Source organism: Thalassophryne amazonica, chromosome 5 (genome assembly GCF_902500255.1).
Source record: "Thalassophryne amazonica chromosome 5, fThaAma1.1, whole genome shotgun sequence".
NCBI classification, from domain to species: domain Eukaryota; kingdom Metazoa; phylum Chordata; class Actinopteri; order Batrachoidiformes; family Batrachoididae; genus Thalassophryne; species Thalassophryne amazonica.
This window is the reverse complement of record NC_047107.1, coordinates 95,367,161-95,384,819: the sequence shown is the minus strand read 5'-3', so window position 1 is coordinate 95,384,819 and position 17,659 is coordinate 95,367,161. Positions and strand designations below refer to the sequence as shown.

At 41.4% G+C, this 17,659-nt stretch overlaps 1 protein-coding gene and 1 long non-coding RNA gene across 2 annotated transcripts in view; one reads left to right on the top strand and one right to left on the bottom strand.

Moving 5' to 3' along the window:
- Window positions 1-17,659, top strand: part of LOC117510979 — a 33,449-nt gene that overhangs the window by 5,837 nt on the left and 9,953 nt on the right. Inside the window, exon 2 of the long non-coding RNA XR_004560862.1 lies at window positions 11,260-11,264. This is a non-coding gene — a long non-coding RNA (uncharacterized LOC117510979). The remainder of the gene's footprint in view (window positions 1-11,259; window positions 11,265-17,659) is intronic.
- LOC117510976 (3-oxoacyl-[acyl-carrier-protein] reductase FabG-like) lies at window positions 1,648-16,765 on the bottom strand. Its single transcript, XM_034170908.1, has 8 exons — window positions 16,535-16,765; window positions 16,264-16,434; window positions 14,981-15,159; window positions 6,929-7,022; window positions 4,291-4,360; window positions 4,158-4,194; window positions 2,177-2,240; window positions 1,648-2,052 (listed from the first exon to the last, which is right to left on the bottom strand). The coding sequence occupies exons 1-8, from the start codon at window positions 16,556-16,558 to the stop codon at window positions 1,894-1,896; spliced, it is 798 nt and encodes a 265-aa protein (XP_034026799.1). The 5' UTR covers window positions 16,559-16,765; the 3' UTR covers window positions 1,648-1,893.

The window sequence follows — 17,659 nt, the reverse complement described above, 5'->3', positions numbered from 1 at the left end:
TGATGGAATCCCTAAATCCCTTGCAATTGAACGTTGAGAAACATTGTTCTTAAACTGTTGGACTAATTTTTCACGCAGTTGTTCACAAAGTGGTGATCCTCGCTCCATCTTTGCTTGTGAACGGCTGAGCCTTTTGGGGATGCTCCTTTTATACCCATTCATGACACTCACCTGTTTCCAATTAACCTGTTCACCTGTGGAATGTTCCAAACAGGTGTTCTTTGAGCATTCATAAACTTTCCCAGTCTTTCGGTGCCCCGCCCCAGCTTTTTTGAGCAAATATTTGCACAAAAACAATAAAGTTGATCAGTTTGGACATTAAATATTTTGTCTTTGTGCACACTCTCATGAGCGCCACTAGCTTAGTTTATGGCAAGCTAAAAGTGGACGCCCTCGTTTTGGCCGTTACAAGGAGTAGAGGTGCTGAAAGTAGATGAGTTTAAATACTTAGGGTCAACTGTCCAAAGTAATGGAGAGTGTGGTAGTGAGGTGAAGAGGAGAGTGTAGACAGGGTGGAGTGGGTGGAAAAAGGTGGCAGGAGCAATTTATGACTGAAGAATAATTGCAAGAGTGAAGGGGAAATTTTACAAGACAGTGGTGACACCAGCTATGTTGTACGGCTTAGAGACGGTGGCACTAACAAAAAGACAGGAGGCAGACCTGGAGGTGGCAGAGCTGAAGATGTTGCAATTCTCTTTGAGACTGACGTGGATGGAAAGAATTAGGAATGAATATATCGGAGGGACAACTCAAGTGGGACAGTTTGGAGACAAAGTCAGAGGCAAGATTGAGATGGTTTGGACATGTGCAGAGGAGGGGACCCAGGGTATAATAGAAAGAAGGATGCTGAGGATGGAGCCAGCAGGCAGGAGGAGACCAGGGAGGACAAAGAGGAGGTTTATGGACGTGGTGAGGGACGACAGGGTGAGATGGAAATGATTGATCTGCTGCGGTAACCGCTAATGGGTGCAGACGAAAGAAGAAGATGATGACATTGTGATCTGTAATGAGACTACAGAGCCGGTTGAGTTTAGCCTGGAGATGTGGCGATATGCTTTGGAGAGAAGTGGAATGAAAGTCAGTAGAAGTAAGAGAGTATATGTGTGTGAACGAGAGGGAGTCCAGTGGAATAGTGCGGTTACAAGAGCTTTGTGTTTTTAGCTAACTGTACAATCGGTCATTTTAAAAAGTTTATTTACAATTACTGATGTAAATGCACACATATTTCGCTGCAGGAAAATTGTCTCTCCAACAACCAGACACTTCTGAATGATGTTCTTGTATGTTCATTGGTGACAATAAGCAGTTTACTCTGAGTTCCTCTAATTGTTACCTCTAATAACATTATTTAGTCGTTTAGCCTAGCGCATCAACAATGTGCCAATTAAACTATTTTTTTTCCCCAAATGAAAAGATGACCCCAAAAACATGAAAATATACAGCCACAAATGAAAAATGCCAAACGTCTCCTTTAAGCTTGTGGTGTATTTGACTGCAGCACAACACACAGCGCTGTGTACAGAATACAGAGATTTGACCACACACTGTGTAATGCCTGAATAAAGTCTTAATCAATCAACAGGAACTACAAGCAGCTTGCACATGTTTTGATGTAAGAACTGGAAAACGAGAAAAATATACATTTAAACTGCCTTTTTCTGGGCGTGCACTTCAACACTGTACAATTTATTTTACATCTGTCAAACACCTACAGCTGCTGCTGTAACAAAGCGGGAGAACAACTATGTCCTTGAAGTACCGCCTAGTTCCCATCAGTTCAGGTACTGGTGTTAAGAAGATGACTTTGACTGTCGTCGTATTCAGCACAAAAACAGACTCTTGGGTTCAAGTACTATATTAGGGCAGTAAGTAGACACACATCTTACAGAGATTTTAAAAGGGACACATGGCGTGACGGCCTCCGTCAATGGGCAGGTTGACTCCAGTGATGAAGCTGGCAGCATCTGATGCCAGGAAGGCAATGCTTTGGGCCACTTCTTCTACTTCACCAGGTCGACCGAGGGCGTGGGTCTGCTTACACTCAGCTAGGAGCTGGTGGGGTGCAGGTAAGGAGGGTAAAAAAAACAAAACACCACAGTAAAACCACAAAGGTCCCTTGAGATGATCTCAAACTCTCTCATCCATGTTAGTGGCATTAAACTTGTTGCTATGATACCTTAGCATACTCCTTCTCATCCATTCCTGCTCTTTTGTGGACTTCTGTAATGATCACACCAGGGCTGAACAGACAAAAGTAAAACAAACAAACAAACAAACAAACAAAAAAACACACACAAAAATATAGTACATCTCTCACAAAAACAAACACTGCAGTGTGCTTATTGTGTGCATTCTAAGGTCCTGTTCAGACTGGGGTTTTGCAATTCAGTTTGAGCCAGATTCAATCCAGATTGCTTTCTAGCCAGATAGCGTTCAGATCTCTCTTTCAAATCTAGCTCATCCTATACACACATCCAAACTAAATCCAGCTCAAGTCAAATTCAGGCTGTGTGTGCACATGTGTATTGGGTGTTGCTGCATTCAAGAGTGACAAGGACAACCTAGCTGTGTTCTACCTTTAATGATGAGGAATAACTGACAGCTTATTTAAGTGCAGAGAGTCTCCTAGCTTCAAACAGGTAAACATGAATTTGTGTGATATTTAAGAAAGGAATTAATTTATAACCTCACACAAAGTTAACGTTCTAAACTCATGTCATCCACCTGTATTCTGCTGCTACAGATGACAAATTCTGCTGTAACAACGGCTGTGAGTTTTCTGACACTGACGTGAATGAGCACAGGTGTGTGTGTGTATGCATTTCTGTGTGGCGATAAGGGCAAATTCCCTGTGCCCAACACAGGTTGACATAGCTGATGTTGGTCAGCGGAGGCCGACAGAGGGGAATGGAGCAGTAACAGTGTATTAGCGGAGGTGACATAGCGGTAATGGAGCCCAACTCTTGCCAGTATTTAGTAAGTAAGTAAGTAAAGTTTATTTGTATAGCACCTTTCAAGAGAAAATCACAAAGTGCTTTACAGGAATTTAAGAGCACAGAAATAAAAATGCAGAAACTAAAAGCAGAAATAACATAACATATTCTTGAGGCACTTGGGTGGGTAGGGAGAGTTCCCATGGGATAAAAAAGCTTTTCAACCTACCATCCCTGGTTCTCAAGACCAGGCACCTAAGTGGCTCTACTCTATTCTATTCTACTCTTCTATTCTACTCTCCTTTTTTTTTTTTTTTTTTTAGATATTTAGATATACCTTAGTATACGCTAGTAGAATTCTACCTTAGAATTGGACTGTATTATAGAAGACATGCCTTACTGAATTTTCATGAAACTTGTTAAAAGCAAGTCTGTACAAACAGGTCTTGAGCTTCTCCTTAAAAGTTCCAACAGGGTCCACAGAACGTGGACCCTGTGGCAGTGCATTCCACAGTTTGGGTGCCACAACCTCAAATGCACAGTCTCCTTTGGTTTTCAGCCTTGACCTTGGTACAGCCAACAGGTTCTGGTCTGAAGACCTCAGAGACCTGACGTAAAGTGGCATTTGACCGTGCAGAACTCTAAAAGTCATCACCAATATGTTAAATTGCAGTCTGAACTGAATTGAGAGCCAGTGCAAAGAGGGCACAATGGGTGTTACATGAGATCACTTAGATGACCTTGTAAGGAGCCTTGCAACCGCATTCTGGACCATTTGTAGGCGGTTTAGTGAAGACTTACTGAGGCTAGGGAACAGCGAATTGCAGTAATCAAGAGGTGAAGAAATAAAAGCATGAATAATCTGTTCCAGTTCAGCTTCAGACTCAATGAAAGAAACATGATTGCACAAGACGGTAACGTGCATGAAATGTGAGAGCCTGGTCAAATGTAACAGCATGAACATTGACAATTTTAAGCACACTGAAAATTTTTCTGACACCATGACAAATATCAGTGTTGCCTGACTGATGTCGACTTAGTTCCTGTGGAGTCTGGTAGACTGAATCTGGTTTAAAACAGATTTGCACTGTTCAAATTCAGGAAAAAAAAACTATTTGGCTCGAGAAGGTTTTGGGCCAATCCCAGCCTGAACGGGGTCGAACATGAATGGACTGTAAAGTGTGAAGGAGCTCACAGACATGACAAATTCTTTATCACACTTACCGAACAGAGTTCACTCTCACTTGCTTTGGTGCCAGTTCTGAAAAGAGAAGCACTTGTTGTTTCTTGTTCTCTCATGTTTTGTTCTGAAAACCCTGATAATGCACCACATATCCTGAGACAATATCTCACCCACCTAATGCTAAACAGCGGGTGAAATGATCGAGGGCAGTTTTGGACATGCAGTAAGCGAGGACTCCAGGGAACTGCACAGTCAATCAATCAATCAATCAATTTTTTTTTATATAGCGCCAAATCACAACAAACAGTTGCCCCAAGGCGCTTTATATTGTAAGGCAAGGCCATACAATAATTATGTAAACCCCAACGGTCAAAACGACCCCCTGTGAGCAAGCACTTGGCTACAGTGGGAAGGAAAACTCCCTTTTAACAGGAAGAAACCTCCAGCAGAACCAGGCTCAGGGAAGGGCTTCTGCTGGGACTGGTTGGGGCTGAGGGAGAGAACCAGGAAAAAGACATGCTGTGGAGGGGAGCAGAGATCGATCACTAATGATTAAATGCAGAGTGGTGCATACAGAGCAAAAAGAGAAAGAAACAGTGCATCATGGGAACCCCCCAGCAGTCTACGTCTATAGCAGCATAACTAAGGGATGGTTCAGGGTCACCTGATCCAGCCCTAACTATAAGCTTTAGCAAAAAGGAAAGTTTTCACTTTCTTGTGTCACACATGTATTTTTAACGTATTTACAATTATATAATGTACTCAATGAACATACTAAATAAACGTGCATGCATGTACGCACACATGCACGCTTTTAATATATAGATATTCGGCATGTGAATGACGTTCGTTCAAACATTTTCCAAGCTGTGTAACAATTCATTTAATTTTGCTGGGTTTCACCATCATGACATCAAGTTATCCTCACGATTATGTCTTAATGCAGTTCAGGTTATATGATTGGTTGATTTCAATGTCCATTCGTTACTAGGAGGGCAGAGCATATGTTTTTCATTTGTCCTCCCCTTTCCTTGACAACCAATCACAGCTCTTAGAGGACAGTCATACCTAACAAAGGGGTCAACCCCGCCTCCTCACAAAAATAGGAGTTTCTGTCCCTTCTTGCTCAGACATCTGCTGGCTCTCTCTTAGGCTAAGATTTCTTACCAGGAAGTTTTAGGATATGTTAGGAGCTCTTTTAGACTGAGTTGCTTTGCGGATATGGGCCCAAGAGCCTAGTTCCAAACTGTCAACCCAAACTCCACACTGGTGACCCACAACTTCCACATCAGTGCTCCACGACCTGAAACGTGAACCTCCACCCCGGCGACGCTCAACCACTACAACCTATCCTCCTGGTAAATCTGGAATTGCGTTAGGAGGAGCCTCCAGTGTAAAACGTCCATAGTGGACCTACTGTGGGCACCCAGCGCAAACGGGAGCATCCAAAACTGTGTAGCTTTTGCAGCTGTCACTGAAAGTACAATGGGCCCCATTCACCAGTATCTTCTTCTAGATTACTTAATGCTACGACAGATTCGTCAGCATGTTTTTAAACTGCAGAATTGTTTGCAGCAGTGTTCTTAACTTGATGAATCCCATCTCCTCGTAAACTGAAAGTGCATGCCTGCTGAGCCTAATTAATATATGATAGTAAAGGCCCACCAACGTCCATAACAGGACACGAGACTGCACAGCCGTGAGCAGACGCAGATTTCATAAAGAGAAAACAAAATGGGGAAAGCAAAAAGCAAATCAATTTCAGCACAGCAGGCAGAGGGTGGAGGAAAAAAATAACTTTGGCGGTACTTTTGCAGTAAATCAGCCACAGGAAGAAAATTCTCTTCAGTGGGCTCAGTGCAGGTTACACTGTAAAAACTGACATCCACCAGCTGCCTTGCACTGACGATCAGTTAACTCATCTTAAACATAAGATTCATTTCTCACAATTAGTGAAGACAATGGATAGTTTTAAGTTCTGATTTTGAAAATAAACTTGAATCAAATATCGTAAACTTGCCATTACAAGTGGAGTAAATGAAAAGAAAAAATTAACTTAATGGGGTTATCATTTTTTACAGTGTATATTTAATTTATTTTAGAATAAAAAAAATAAACTACCCAACATTAACATATAATAATGGACAGATATCACAGACATCTCACTGCAATATCATTAATGACCTTCACATAAGCAAGCAACGCATCCAATGTGACATGTCAGCACTGAAATGTGTGTAAGAGTACTCCTGTTTGTCGGATTTCTTACCTAAGAACAAATCCTGGATAGGAAACATTCATGAGTGCCACAATCTTTGTAAAAACTTCGTAAATACGACTTCAGAGCAAACGGTTGGTGAATGAGGCCCAATGATTTTATTGTGAAGCACGTTCAGATAAGAGTTAAGAGCAGATGGAGACTGCTGACCATCCTGCCAAGTTCTACGGAAGAGTGGGCAGAAATTAAAAAATGTGCACCCCGACTTGTAAGTTTAAGAACAGTGTACACGCAAAGGGAAAAAAAAAAAACACGACAACAAAGACAAAAAAAAAAAAAAAAAAAAAATTTCATCCAATCCTATTCAATCAATCAATCAATTTTTTTTTTTATATAGCGCCAAATCACAACAAACAGTTGCCCCAAGGCGCTTTATATTGTAAGGCAAGGCCATACAATAATGATGTAAAACCCCAACGGTCAAAATGACCCCCTGTGAGCAAGCACTTGGCTACAGTGGGAAGGAAGTGAAATCATGTTACCACAGTTGTTCTCCAGAAAGTAAGAAAACGCGATCATATACATGATACACACTGCTCTTTCGCTGTTGATGCTGGATATGTTGACGATGGAGCCTTTGGTCTTGATCAGGTGAGGCACACAAAGCTGAGTCAGCTGGTACACAGATCTACAAAGTACAAATGTGACAAACACACTAAAACTGTACAGAAAGTCTAAAAAGTATTAAAGGAGATTTATTTTCCTTCTGAAAGTAATAGGACACTGCAGTCTTGTTTAAACCCTGTGTGATACCATGGGATTTGACCACTTCTGGGGACCTGCGCTCTGTTGTGCAATATATACACAGCATAACTTCACACGGATAAATAGTGTACTGTTTTGTTTTCGGCTGAAATCACTGAAGCAGTTGCGAAAGGCTTTTTTTTCCGGTTCCCAGTGGAGAAGAAAAGGTGAGGCAGATGGAAGACATCGTGTCGGTAAAACCGCCTCAACACGTTTGTGCTCCGGGTCATAAACAAACCGCATGTCCACTTTCCCACCGCATCATCACTTTTTCTTTGCATTTTCACTTTGTTTGCATGTAATTTGCCCAAAACCCCACTGAAAATGCTGTGGTTCGTCCCCTGAAAGTTGCGTCATATGTGCCATAGTTTAACCCTTTAGTGCCCGCCCTCAAATGAGACTGCAGTGCCCAATTCTATAGGACTATTCACTTCAGGATTTATTGAAAAGCAAAAGTTGTTAATGAGCAGCAAGTGTAGTTTCAGATAAAACAGATCTACAGCTATGCCATTTAGTGATGTGTGTTTTATAAAAACCCAAAACTCATTCGACCTGTCATGAAAGCCAGTCCACACTGCCCGACCCACACAAATATGTGCTCATTCACCGCCAAAACCCAGCCTAACCCACATAAATAAATAAATAAATAGGGCTATGTTGCGATGGCATACATACCACTGAGGGAGAATACTAAGTCCCTTTGGCTTCTGCCTTGTTTCACTCAGACCACCACAGCAAATCCAAGGTGGATCTGCTTGTTGATTTGGCATAAGCTATGCCCTTCCTGACACAACTACACAATACATGGAGAATGGGCAGGGGTGGTCTTCCTCACTGGAAACAAGTGCACGTAAACACTTCTCCAGCACCTCTTACACTGTGGTAGAGTATGGTTACTTATTTAAAACATGTAGACACTGGTACAAACAACAAGGATCACTACCATGAGCTACACCAAAGCCAGTCCATCATCGTGAGGACGTCATGAAAATTCACACCAGCAACAGAGAAAACAACAATCATGGAAGAATAATTCACAGAACACAGAGGAAGATATTAAATGAAAGAAGAACACAAGGTACCAGAAAACAAGGCAATAAATTAAACCAAGCAACACGTGGTTGGGTGGGTCCATGTGACCATGTACTATGACATGTACTAGTGGGAACTCTCTTCTTCTTTCCCGTCTTCAATCTTGTCCACTTCATCTGATGTTAAATCTTTATGCCGTTGCTTTTGCTGTTCTTCTCGTTTGCTCTTCTCCTCTTCAGAATCCTCAAACATTTTATTTTGGCGAAAAATATTAAAATTCACTTGGAAATCCATGTTGTATCGAGATTCTGCCATTCATCTGTCAAGACACAGCTGATCTGCGCAAACTGATTTGCATGTTGCTATGGTAACGACCAGAGTGGAGCGATATTACAGTGACTTAACTCGCCAAACTACATGTGTGTATACACAAAAATAATGCACACCAGTCAGACATGGAATTCTCACTGATCATGGTATAAATAAATAAATTTATATATATATATATATATATATATATATATATATATATATATATATATATATATATATATATATATATATATATATATATATTTCTCAGTAAACATATTTCTAAAGATGCTACTGACATGAAATTTGCACCAGATGTCAAGTAATTCACACATACAAAGGAATCAATCCATAGGTGGCTATAAATTAAGTTATATGTAATAATGTGAAATGACAGGAAAAAAGTACTGATCACACGAAGAAAGGGAGGTGCAAAAAGACATGGAAAGCCAAGACACCAGCTGAAATCTATCACTAACTAGAAAGCAACCCTGCCCCTTGTCAGTGCAAAATAATATCAGCTGGTTCTGTCCCAGTTGATGGCCTGTAAAAAAGGTGTCTCATTACTAAAGTGTCACAGAAGAAACAACACATGATAGGTAAAAGCAAAGAGCTTTCTCAAGATCTCTGCAACCTTATTGTTACAAAACATACTGATGTTAATGTTTACAGAAGGATTTTGAAACTTCTGATTGTTCCACTGAGCACTGTTGGGAAGTGGAAAGAAAATATCGTTTCACCGTAAATTGGACACAACCAAGTTCTTGCAAGATTTGTGACAGAGGGCTGAAAAGAACTGTCAAAAGAGTTCTCCAAGAGCCAAGGACCCCTTGTGGAGAGCAACTGAACAATTGTTCCAAAGGAAACAATATGTAATGCACTTAACCACCATGGCCTGGATCCACACCTCACCACACAAGATTCCATTGCTGAAGAAAAAAACATGTTGAAACTTCTTTAAAGTTTGCTGAGCAACATTTAGGCAAGCCTGTGAAATACTGGGACAATATGACAAACTAAAACTAAAACTGTGCAGAAACTGTAAAAGGTATTAAAGTATATTCTTCTCAAACAAATTCTAGATGAATAGTCACAATCAGGATTTATTGAAAAGCAAAAGCTGTTAATGGGCAGCATGTGTGATTTCAGACAAAATAGATCTACAGTTATGCCATTTAGTTACAACCACCATGGCCCGTATGCACGCTCACCACACAAGACTCCACTGCTGAAGAAAAAGCATATTCATGCTTGTATAAAGTTTGCTGGGAAACATTTAGACAAGCCTGTGAAATACTGGGAGAATATTGAATTCTTTGGATGCCATAGTACACAACATACGAGGGCTGTCAATAAAGTATAGGTCCTTTTTAATTTTTTCAAAAACTATATGGATTTCATTCATATGTTTTTACGTCAGACATGCTTGAACCCTCGTGCGCATGCGTGAGTTTTTCCACGCCTGTTGGTGACGTCATCCGCCTGTGAGCACTCCTTGTGGGAGGAGTCGTCCAGCCCCTCATCAGAATTCCTTTGTCTGAGAAGTTGCTGAGAGACTGGCGCTTTGTTTGATCAAAATTTTTTCTAAACCTGTGAGGCACATCGAAGTGGACACGGTTCGAAAAATTAAGCTGGTTTTCAGTGAAAATTTTAATGGCTGATGAGAGATTTTGAGTTGATACTGTCGCTTTAAGGACTTCCCACGCAGTGGGACGTCGCACAGCGCTCCCAGGTGCCGTCGTCAGCCTGTTTCAAGCTGAAAACCTCCACATTTCAGGCTCTATTGATCCAGGACGTCGTGAGAGAACAGAGAAGTTTCAGAAGAAGTCGGTTTCAGCATTTTATCCGAATATTCCACTGTTAAAGGAGATTTTTTTAATGAAAGACGTGCGGACGGATTGCAGCGTCGGCTCGCAGCCGGCGCGACACTCCGCCACAGGAAAAACACCTCTGTTGGAAGCCTTAAGGACAAGTTGGAACATGTCCAGCTGTTAAACAATTTCTCATATACTCACTCCACTGAAAGCCATCAAAAGCTGCCTGGATTTTACAAATGGTTATCAACACGGAGGTGTTTTTCCTGTGCAGCCACACCGCGCTGGCTGCGTCCCGACGCGCGGACCCGTCCGCACGTCTTTCATTAAAAAAATCTCCTTTAACAGTGGAATATCCGGATAAAATGCTGAAACCGACTTCTTCTGAAACTTCTCTGTTCTCTCACGACGTCCTGGATCAATAGAGCCTGAAATGTGGAGGTTTTCAGCTTGAAACAGGCTGACGACGGCGCCTGGGAGCGCTGCGCGACGTCCCACTGCGTGGAAAAACTCACGCATGCGCACGAGGGTTCAAGCATGTCTGACGTAAAAACATATGAATGAAATCCATATAGTTTTTGAAAAAAATAAAAAGGACCTATACTTTATTGACAGACCTCGTAAATGGCACTGAATGCCACCCCAAAAACACCACAGCAGCAGCGAAGTTTGGAGGTGGGAACATGAACATCATGGTGTGGGGCTGTTTTTCAACAGACAACACTGGGAAAATTTCATATAACTGAAGGATGAATGGAAAAATGTACCAAGACATTCTTGATAAAAATCCACCAGGGTGATGAAGATGAAATGGGGGTGGACATTTCAGCAAGACAATGATCCCAAACACACAGCCAAGGAAACTCTGAACTGTTTTCAGAGAATGAAAATAAAGCTGCTAGATTGGCCCACCCAATCACCTGACTTGAATCAAATAGAAAATTTAAAGATCATAGTTCATAGAAGAGGTCCACGGAAGGAACCTTCAAGATTTGAAGACTGTTTGTGTGAAAGAATATGTCAAAATCACACTTGAGCAATACAAGTGACTAGTTTCTCCATACAATAGGCATCTTGAATCTGCCACTACCAACAAAGGCTTTTGTACGAAGTATTAAATAAATGTCAAATGTCAAATCGGTGGTTCTCTTTGGATGTGAGACATGGGGCCTCACGAAAGAAACCATGAGATGCCTGCAAGTCTTCATGAACAAGAGGCTCAGACACATCCTCTGGCTGTAGTGGTCCATCCAGGTGACAAATGAGGAGCTGCTCAACTGTCCAAATGAAGAGCCGGTAGAGGTCACCATTAGAAGAAGACGCTGGAAATGACTATATAGGTCAACCCTGAGGAAACCACCCACCTCAATCACACGCCAAGCACTACACTGAACCCACAAGGACGTAGGAGACAACGAATGAGGAAAAACAACATGATTTTTTTGCATGTATGGATCAATTGGATTGTTGCCGACATCTGGTGAAAATCTCGTGTCAATTGCACCTTCAAAAATATATTTACTGAGAAAAATTGTGATGCGTTCAATGCTTATTTTACCCTTTGTATATATCTACAGTGAGGCAAATATGTACAACCCCAATTTCAATTAAGTTGGGACTTTGTGTAAAATATAAATAAAACAGATTTGCAAATCCTCTTCAACCTATATTCAATTGAATACACCACAAAGACAAGATATTTAATGTTCAAACTAATAAACTTTATTGTTTTTTGTGCAAATATTTACTCATTTTGAAATGGATGCCTGCAACAAGTTTCAAAAAAAGCTGGGACAGGGGCAACAAAAGACTGGGAAAGTTGATGAATGCTCAAAGAACACCTGTTTGGAACATTCCACAGGTGAACAGGTTAACCGGTGGGTTGAGTTAACAGGTGAGTGTCATGATTGGGTATAAAAGTGAATTGACTGATAAAAGTGAAGCACCTTAAGGCAACCTTGTTGTGATTTGGCGCTATATAAATGAAATAAATTGAAATTGAAATTGAAAAGGATCATCCCCAAAAGGTTCAGCCGTTCACAAGCAAAGATGGGGTGAGGATCACCACTTTGTGAACAACTGCTTGAAAAAACAGTTCAGCAGTTTAAAAACAATGTTTCTCACCATTCAATTGCAAGGAATTTAGGGATTCTATCATCTACAGTTCATAATATAATCAGAAGTTTCAGAGAATCTGGAGAAGTTTCGACATGTAAGCGGCAAGGCTGAAAACCAATATTGCATTCCCGTGACCTTCGATCTCTCAGGAGGCACTGCATTAAAAACCGACATCATTGTGTAAAGGATCTTACCGTGTGGGCTCAGGAACACTTCAGAAAACCATTGTCAGTTAACACAGTTCGTCCCTACATCTACAAGTGCAAGTTAAAACTCGACCATGCTAAGTGAAAGCCATTCATCAACAACATCCAGAAATGCTGCCACCTTCTATGGGCCTGAGCTCATTTGAAATGGACAGACGCAAAATGGAAAAGTGTGCTGTGGTCTGATGAGTCCACATTTCAAATTGTGGACATCCAGATTGTTACCAGCGCAAAGTTCAAAAGCCAGCATCTGTGATGGTATGGGGGTGTGTAAGTTGCCCATGCCATGGGCAACTTACACATCTGTGATGGCACCATCAATGCTGAAAAGTACATCGAGGTTTTGGAGCAACACATGCTGCCATCCAAGCAATGTCTTTTTCAGGGACGTCCCTGCTTATTTCAGCAAGACAATGCCAAGCCACATTCTGCACGTGTTACAACAGCGTGGCTTTGTAGTAAAAGAGTGCAGGTACTAGAATGGCCTGCCTGCAGTCCAGACCTATCGCGCATTGAAAATGTGTGGCGCATTATGAAGCACAAAATACGAGAACGGAGACCCCGGACTGTTGAACAACTGAATTCGTACATCAAGCAAGAATGGGAAAGAATTCCACCTACAAAGCTTCAACAATTAGTGTTCTCAGTTCCCAAATGCTTATTGAGTGTTGTTAGAAGTAAAGGTGATGTAACACAGTGGTAAACATACCACTGTCCCAGCTTTTTGAAACATGTTGCAGGCATCCATTTCAAAATGAGCAAATATTTGCACAAAAACAATAAAGTTTATCAGTTTGAACATTATATATCTTGTCTTTGTGGTGTATTCAATTGAATATAGGTTGAAGAGGATTTGCAAATCATTGTATTCTGTTTTTATTTACATTTTCCAACTTCACTGGAATTAGGGTTGTATTTGATCCACTGTCGATTTTGTACGTTTTCCCACCTACAAAGAATAGAGAGGTCTGTAATTTTTATCGTAGGTACACTTCAACTGAGAGAATTAAAAAAAAAAAAAAACAATGAGAAAATCACATTGTATGATTTTAAAATATTTTACTGCATGAAATAAGTATTTGACACAATAAAAAACAGAATTTAATATTTGCTACAGAAACCTTTGTTTGTGATTACAGAGGTCAGACGTTTCCTGTAGTCCTTGACCAAGTTTGCACACTGTAGCAGGAATTTTGGTCCACTCCTCCATGCAGATCTTCTCCAGATCTTTCAGGTTTGGAGTTTCAGCTCCCTCGAAAGACTTTCTGTTGAGTTCAGGTCTGGAGACTGGCTTGGCCACTCCAGGACCTTGAAATTCTAAAACTCCTCCTTAGTTGTCCTGGCTGTGTGTTTGGGGCCATTGTCATGCTGGAAGACCCAGCCACGACCCATGTTCAATGCTCTTACTGAGGGAAGGAGACTGTTTGCCAAAGTCTCGTGATGCATGACCCCATCCATCTTCCCTTAAATATGGTGTAGATGTCCTGTCTCCTTTGTACAAAAGCACCCCCAAAAATCATGTTTCCACCCCATGCTTCAAGGTTGGGATGGTGTTCTTGGGGTTGTTCTCATCGTCCAAACACAGCGAGTGGAGGTGATGCCAAAAAGCTCTATTTGGGTCTCATCTGACCACATGACCTTCTCCCATGCCTCCTCTGGATCATCCAGATGGTTACTGGTGAACTTCAAACAGGCCTGGACATATGCTGGCTTGAGCAGGGGGACCTTGCTGCTCTGCAGGATTGTAAACCATGACGGCATCATGTGGTACTAATGTAATCGTTGCGACTGTGGTTCCAGCTCTCTTCAAGTCAGTGACCAGGTCTTCCCGTGTAGTTCTGGGCTTTCTCAGAATCATCCTTGCTCAGCGAGGCGAGATCTTTCATGGCACCCCAGACCGAGGAAGACTGACAGTCATCTTGTGTTTCTTCCAATTACGCCAACAGTTGTTGCCTTCTCACCAAGCTGCTTGCCTGTTGTCCTGTAGCCCACCCCAGCCTTGTGCAGATCTATAATTTCTCCCTGGTGTCCTTAGACAGTCCTTTGTGAGAGCCAGAATTCTTGCTGGTTGGTAGGTGATCAAATACTTATTTCATGCAATAAAATGCAAATTAATTATTTAAAAATCCTACATTTTCTGAAGTATAATTTTCATTTTAGATTCTGTCTCTCACATTGTACCTACAAAAAAAAAAAAAATACAGACGTCTCCATTCTTTGTAGGTGGGAAAACTTGTAAAATTGATCATTTGCCTCACTGTACGGTGGCTAGAACTTGCAGACCAAACAACACTGTGGAGGACAAGGATCTGTTGGAATAATTAGCATCGCATCATCACCTGTTAAATGTCATGTCTTACCTCACATTGATGTTCATGACTTTATCAAACTGCGACAGATCCGAGGTCTCGATGCCGCCCATGATCAGGATACCTGCGTTGTTCACCAGGATGTCCAGTCTGCCATAATGAGCAACAGTTTTCTCCACGATCCCTTTCACCGTGTTCTCATCAGTCAGGTCTCCAGGTACGAGCAAAGGCTGGACAGTCACAAACAGCCGCTAAATACTCAACCAACAGATTCATATATAAAGACAATGGGTGTTGTTACAATGTTCCATACACACATTTGCTTTCATCAATTTTATGCACTTAAACATAAAAAATGATTAGTTATTGTGATTATGCAAAAATAAACTGCATTTATATAGCGCTTTTCCATCTGCATCAGACGCTCAAAGCATTTTACAATTATGCCTCACATTCACCCCGATGTCAGGGTGCTGCCATACAAGGCGCTCAGTACACACCGGGAGCAATAGGGGATTAAAAGCCTTGCCCAAGGGCCCTTAGTGATTTTCCAGTCGGTCGGGGATTTGAACCCATGATCTTTTGGACTCAAGCCCAACACCTTAACCACTAGATCATCACCTCCCCTGTGTGCAAAAATGTGTGCAAATATTTTTAAAAATGCCCAACAACAAAGGCCCCATTTCCACATTACCTGGGATTAAAATGTGACTTGTATTCAGAGTATTTCATTATGATTTTACCTGATTAGTTTTACAGCTGGCATTAATATGCACCTCAAGTGACCACACTGAAAACTGACAGAGTCATCATGTGGTGCCTTTTTCTGTGAATGATCCAGTATGAGGGTGCATCATTGCTTATGATCCCAATGGCTGCAGAAGGATACACTTATGTTTCACCTGCGTAGATAGAAAGCTACTTTTGAGAGGTGGAGATGGACCAGTTGTTTGCCTGGGTGGTTGCCACCCAGGGCCTAAGGTGGTTTCATAGTGTGGTGGTGCTCTCAGGTCCAATCTGTCACAGTGACCATTCTAGACTGCCCACATTATTGATCTATGTGTATATGAAATAAATTTCCTATATAACCAGTGCACAACTGATTGCCTGCAAAGGTGCACCCTCTGTACAAAAACGTGAAAGCAGGATCATTTTTTTTTTTAACATTCCAAGATACTGTCTGAAACATACACTCTCATGAATACCTTTCTAGTTTCCTGTCACAGTTAATCTGATTTTTTTTTCTACTTTTTTATGATTAGTTTTACAAATTATTGGCAAGCATTTATCAATTTTTTTTGTTTATTTTATTTGGTGTTGAGCAGCCTGTTTACCTCGGCAGCCCCGCAGCTGGTGCACTCTTGCGCCACTTTGTTGAGGTTGCTCATGTTCCGGCCGTTGAGGGCCAGCAGGGCTCCCAGTTTGGCGAACAGAACGCTGGTTCCGGCTCCAATCCCCGAAATGGCACCAGTGATCAAAGCCACTTTCCCCTTCAGAGAGGACACCTAAAACGACATCAGCGCAACTGACCTACAGCTGTTCAGCAAAGAACTGAAGCAAAACTGCACCCAAAATGGTTCAATACAAGTTAGAACATCAACTTACTTTAAAGGCGTCGACTGCAGCCATAGCTCATGTAGTTTACTCACTTGATGTCAGGGTTGGGAAGATTGATCCAAATGTCAACAGAATCAATACTAACATTGGTATTGGTATCGAATCAATATTAATGTGATGGTATCAATAGTTTGGTTTCAGCTTCTCTCCTCTAAGTTCAGTATGTTGCTCCCGTTTCATCAAAAAGTTTGTTATGTCTGTGTAAGCACCACTCCTTTCTTCTTGCATCCACACTTTGCTACTCCTCCCCTGCTGTGCTGTTTTGTAATCACACCATGTCTTCAGGGCACTAAGCATGTTTCGACATATTTTACACCTTAAGTAAAAACACTGCAAACTGAAAAGCCTGCAACAAGGCTACTGTCACAGTACCACCAATTTATACAACCACATTAAAATGCACAAAAACAAGAACATGTTGCAGAAACTAAGACAGAGGAAGGAAACAGAGGCACCCCCTGCCCTCTCCCAGAGGCCTTTCAGAGGGGCAAAGTATTCAGGTAACCTGTATGATGCAGAATGACATCAGCAACACTTGACGTTGTGCAACCTACAGCAAAAATAATTTGTTCAACACGTTCGGAGAAACTGGTGCCAACTCGCAGTAATGAAATGCAGTTGGTCTCTGTGCCAGTGAAATTTCCTTTAAAGTAAATAAGGTGATTTTTGTAATTAGAAAGTATCATATCGGGATCGGGGATACTGGCCCTGCAGTTACTTTGTATTGGATCACATCAAATTTGGCAGTATCACACATCACGAGTTGTCATCAACTACTTATGAAGTCAGTTCAGACATGTTTGTCCTGCAGTTATGAGGCAAAATTTTTCTTCTTTGTTTTTGCAACTTTTTCTTGTAACTTGTCTGTTGCACCACGAGTCAAAGCTTCATGATGGATTAGCACAGAGAAGGGTTTTCTTAACAAGAGGATTTAAAATCTTCGCCATTTTGCTAGAATGCATAAATCAGATCCGTTTTGCTCTTTGAAAATCCTTCTCTGTTCCACTTCACTATGAAGCTGTGAGTGGCAACAGACCAAAACTGGCACAATTTCTCAATCTGTAGCCACGGAAGCCTATAACCCCTTCAGAGGAGTCTTAGTGGCTTTCCTCA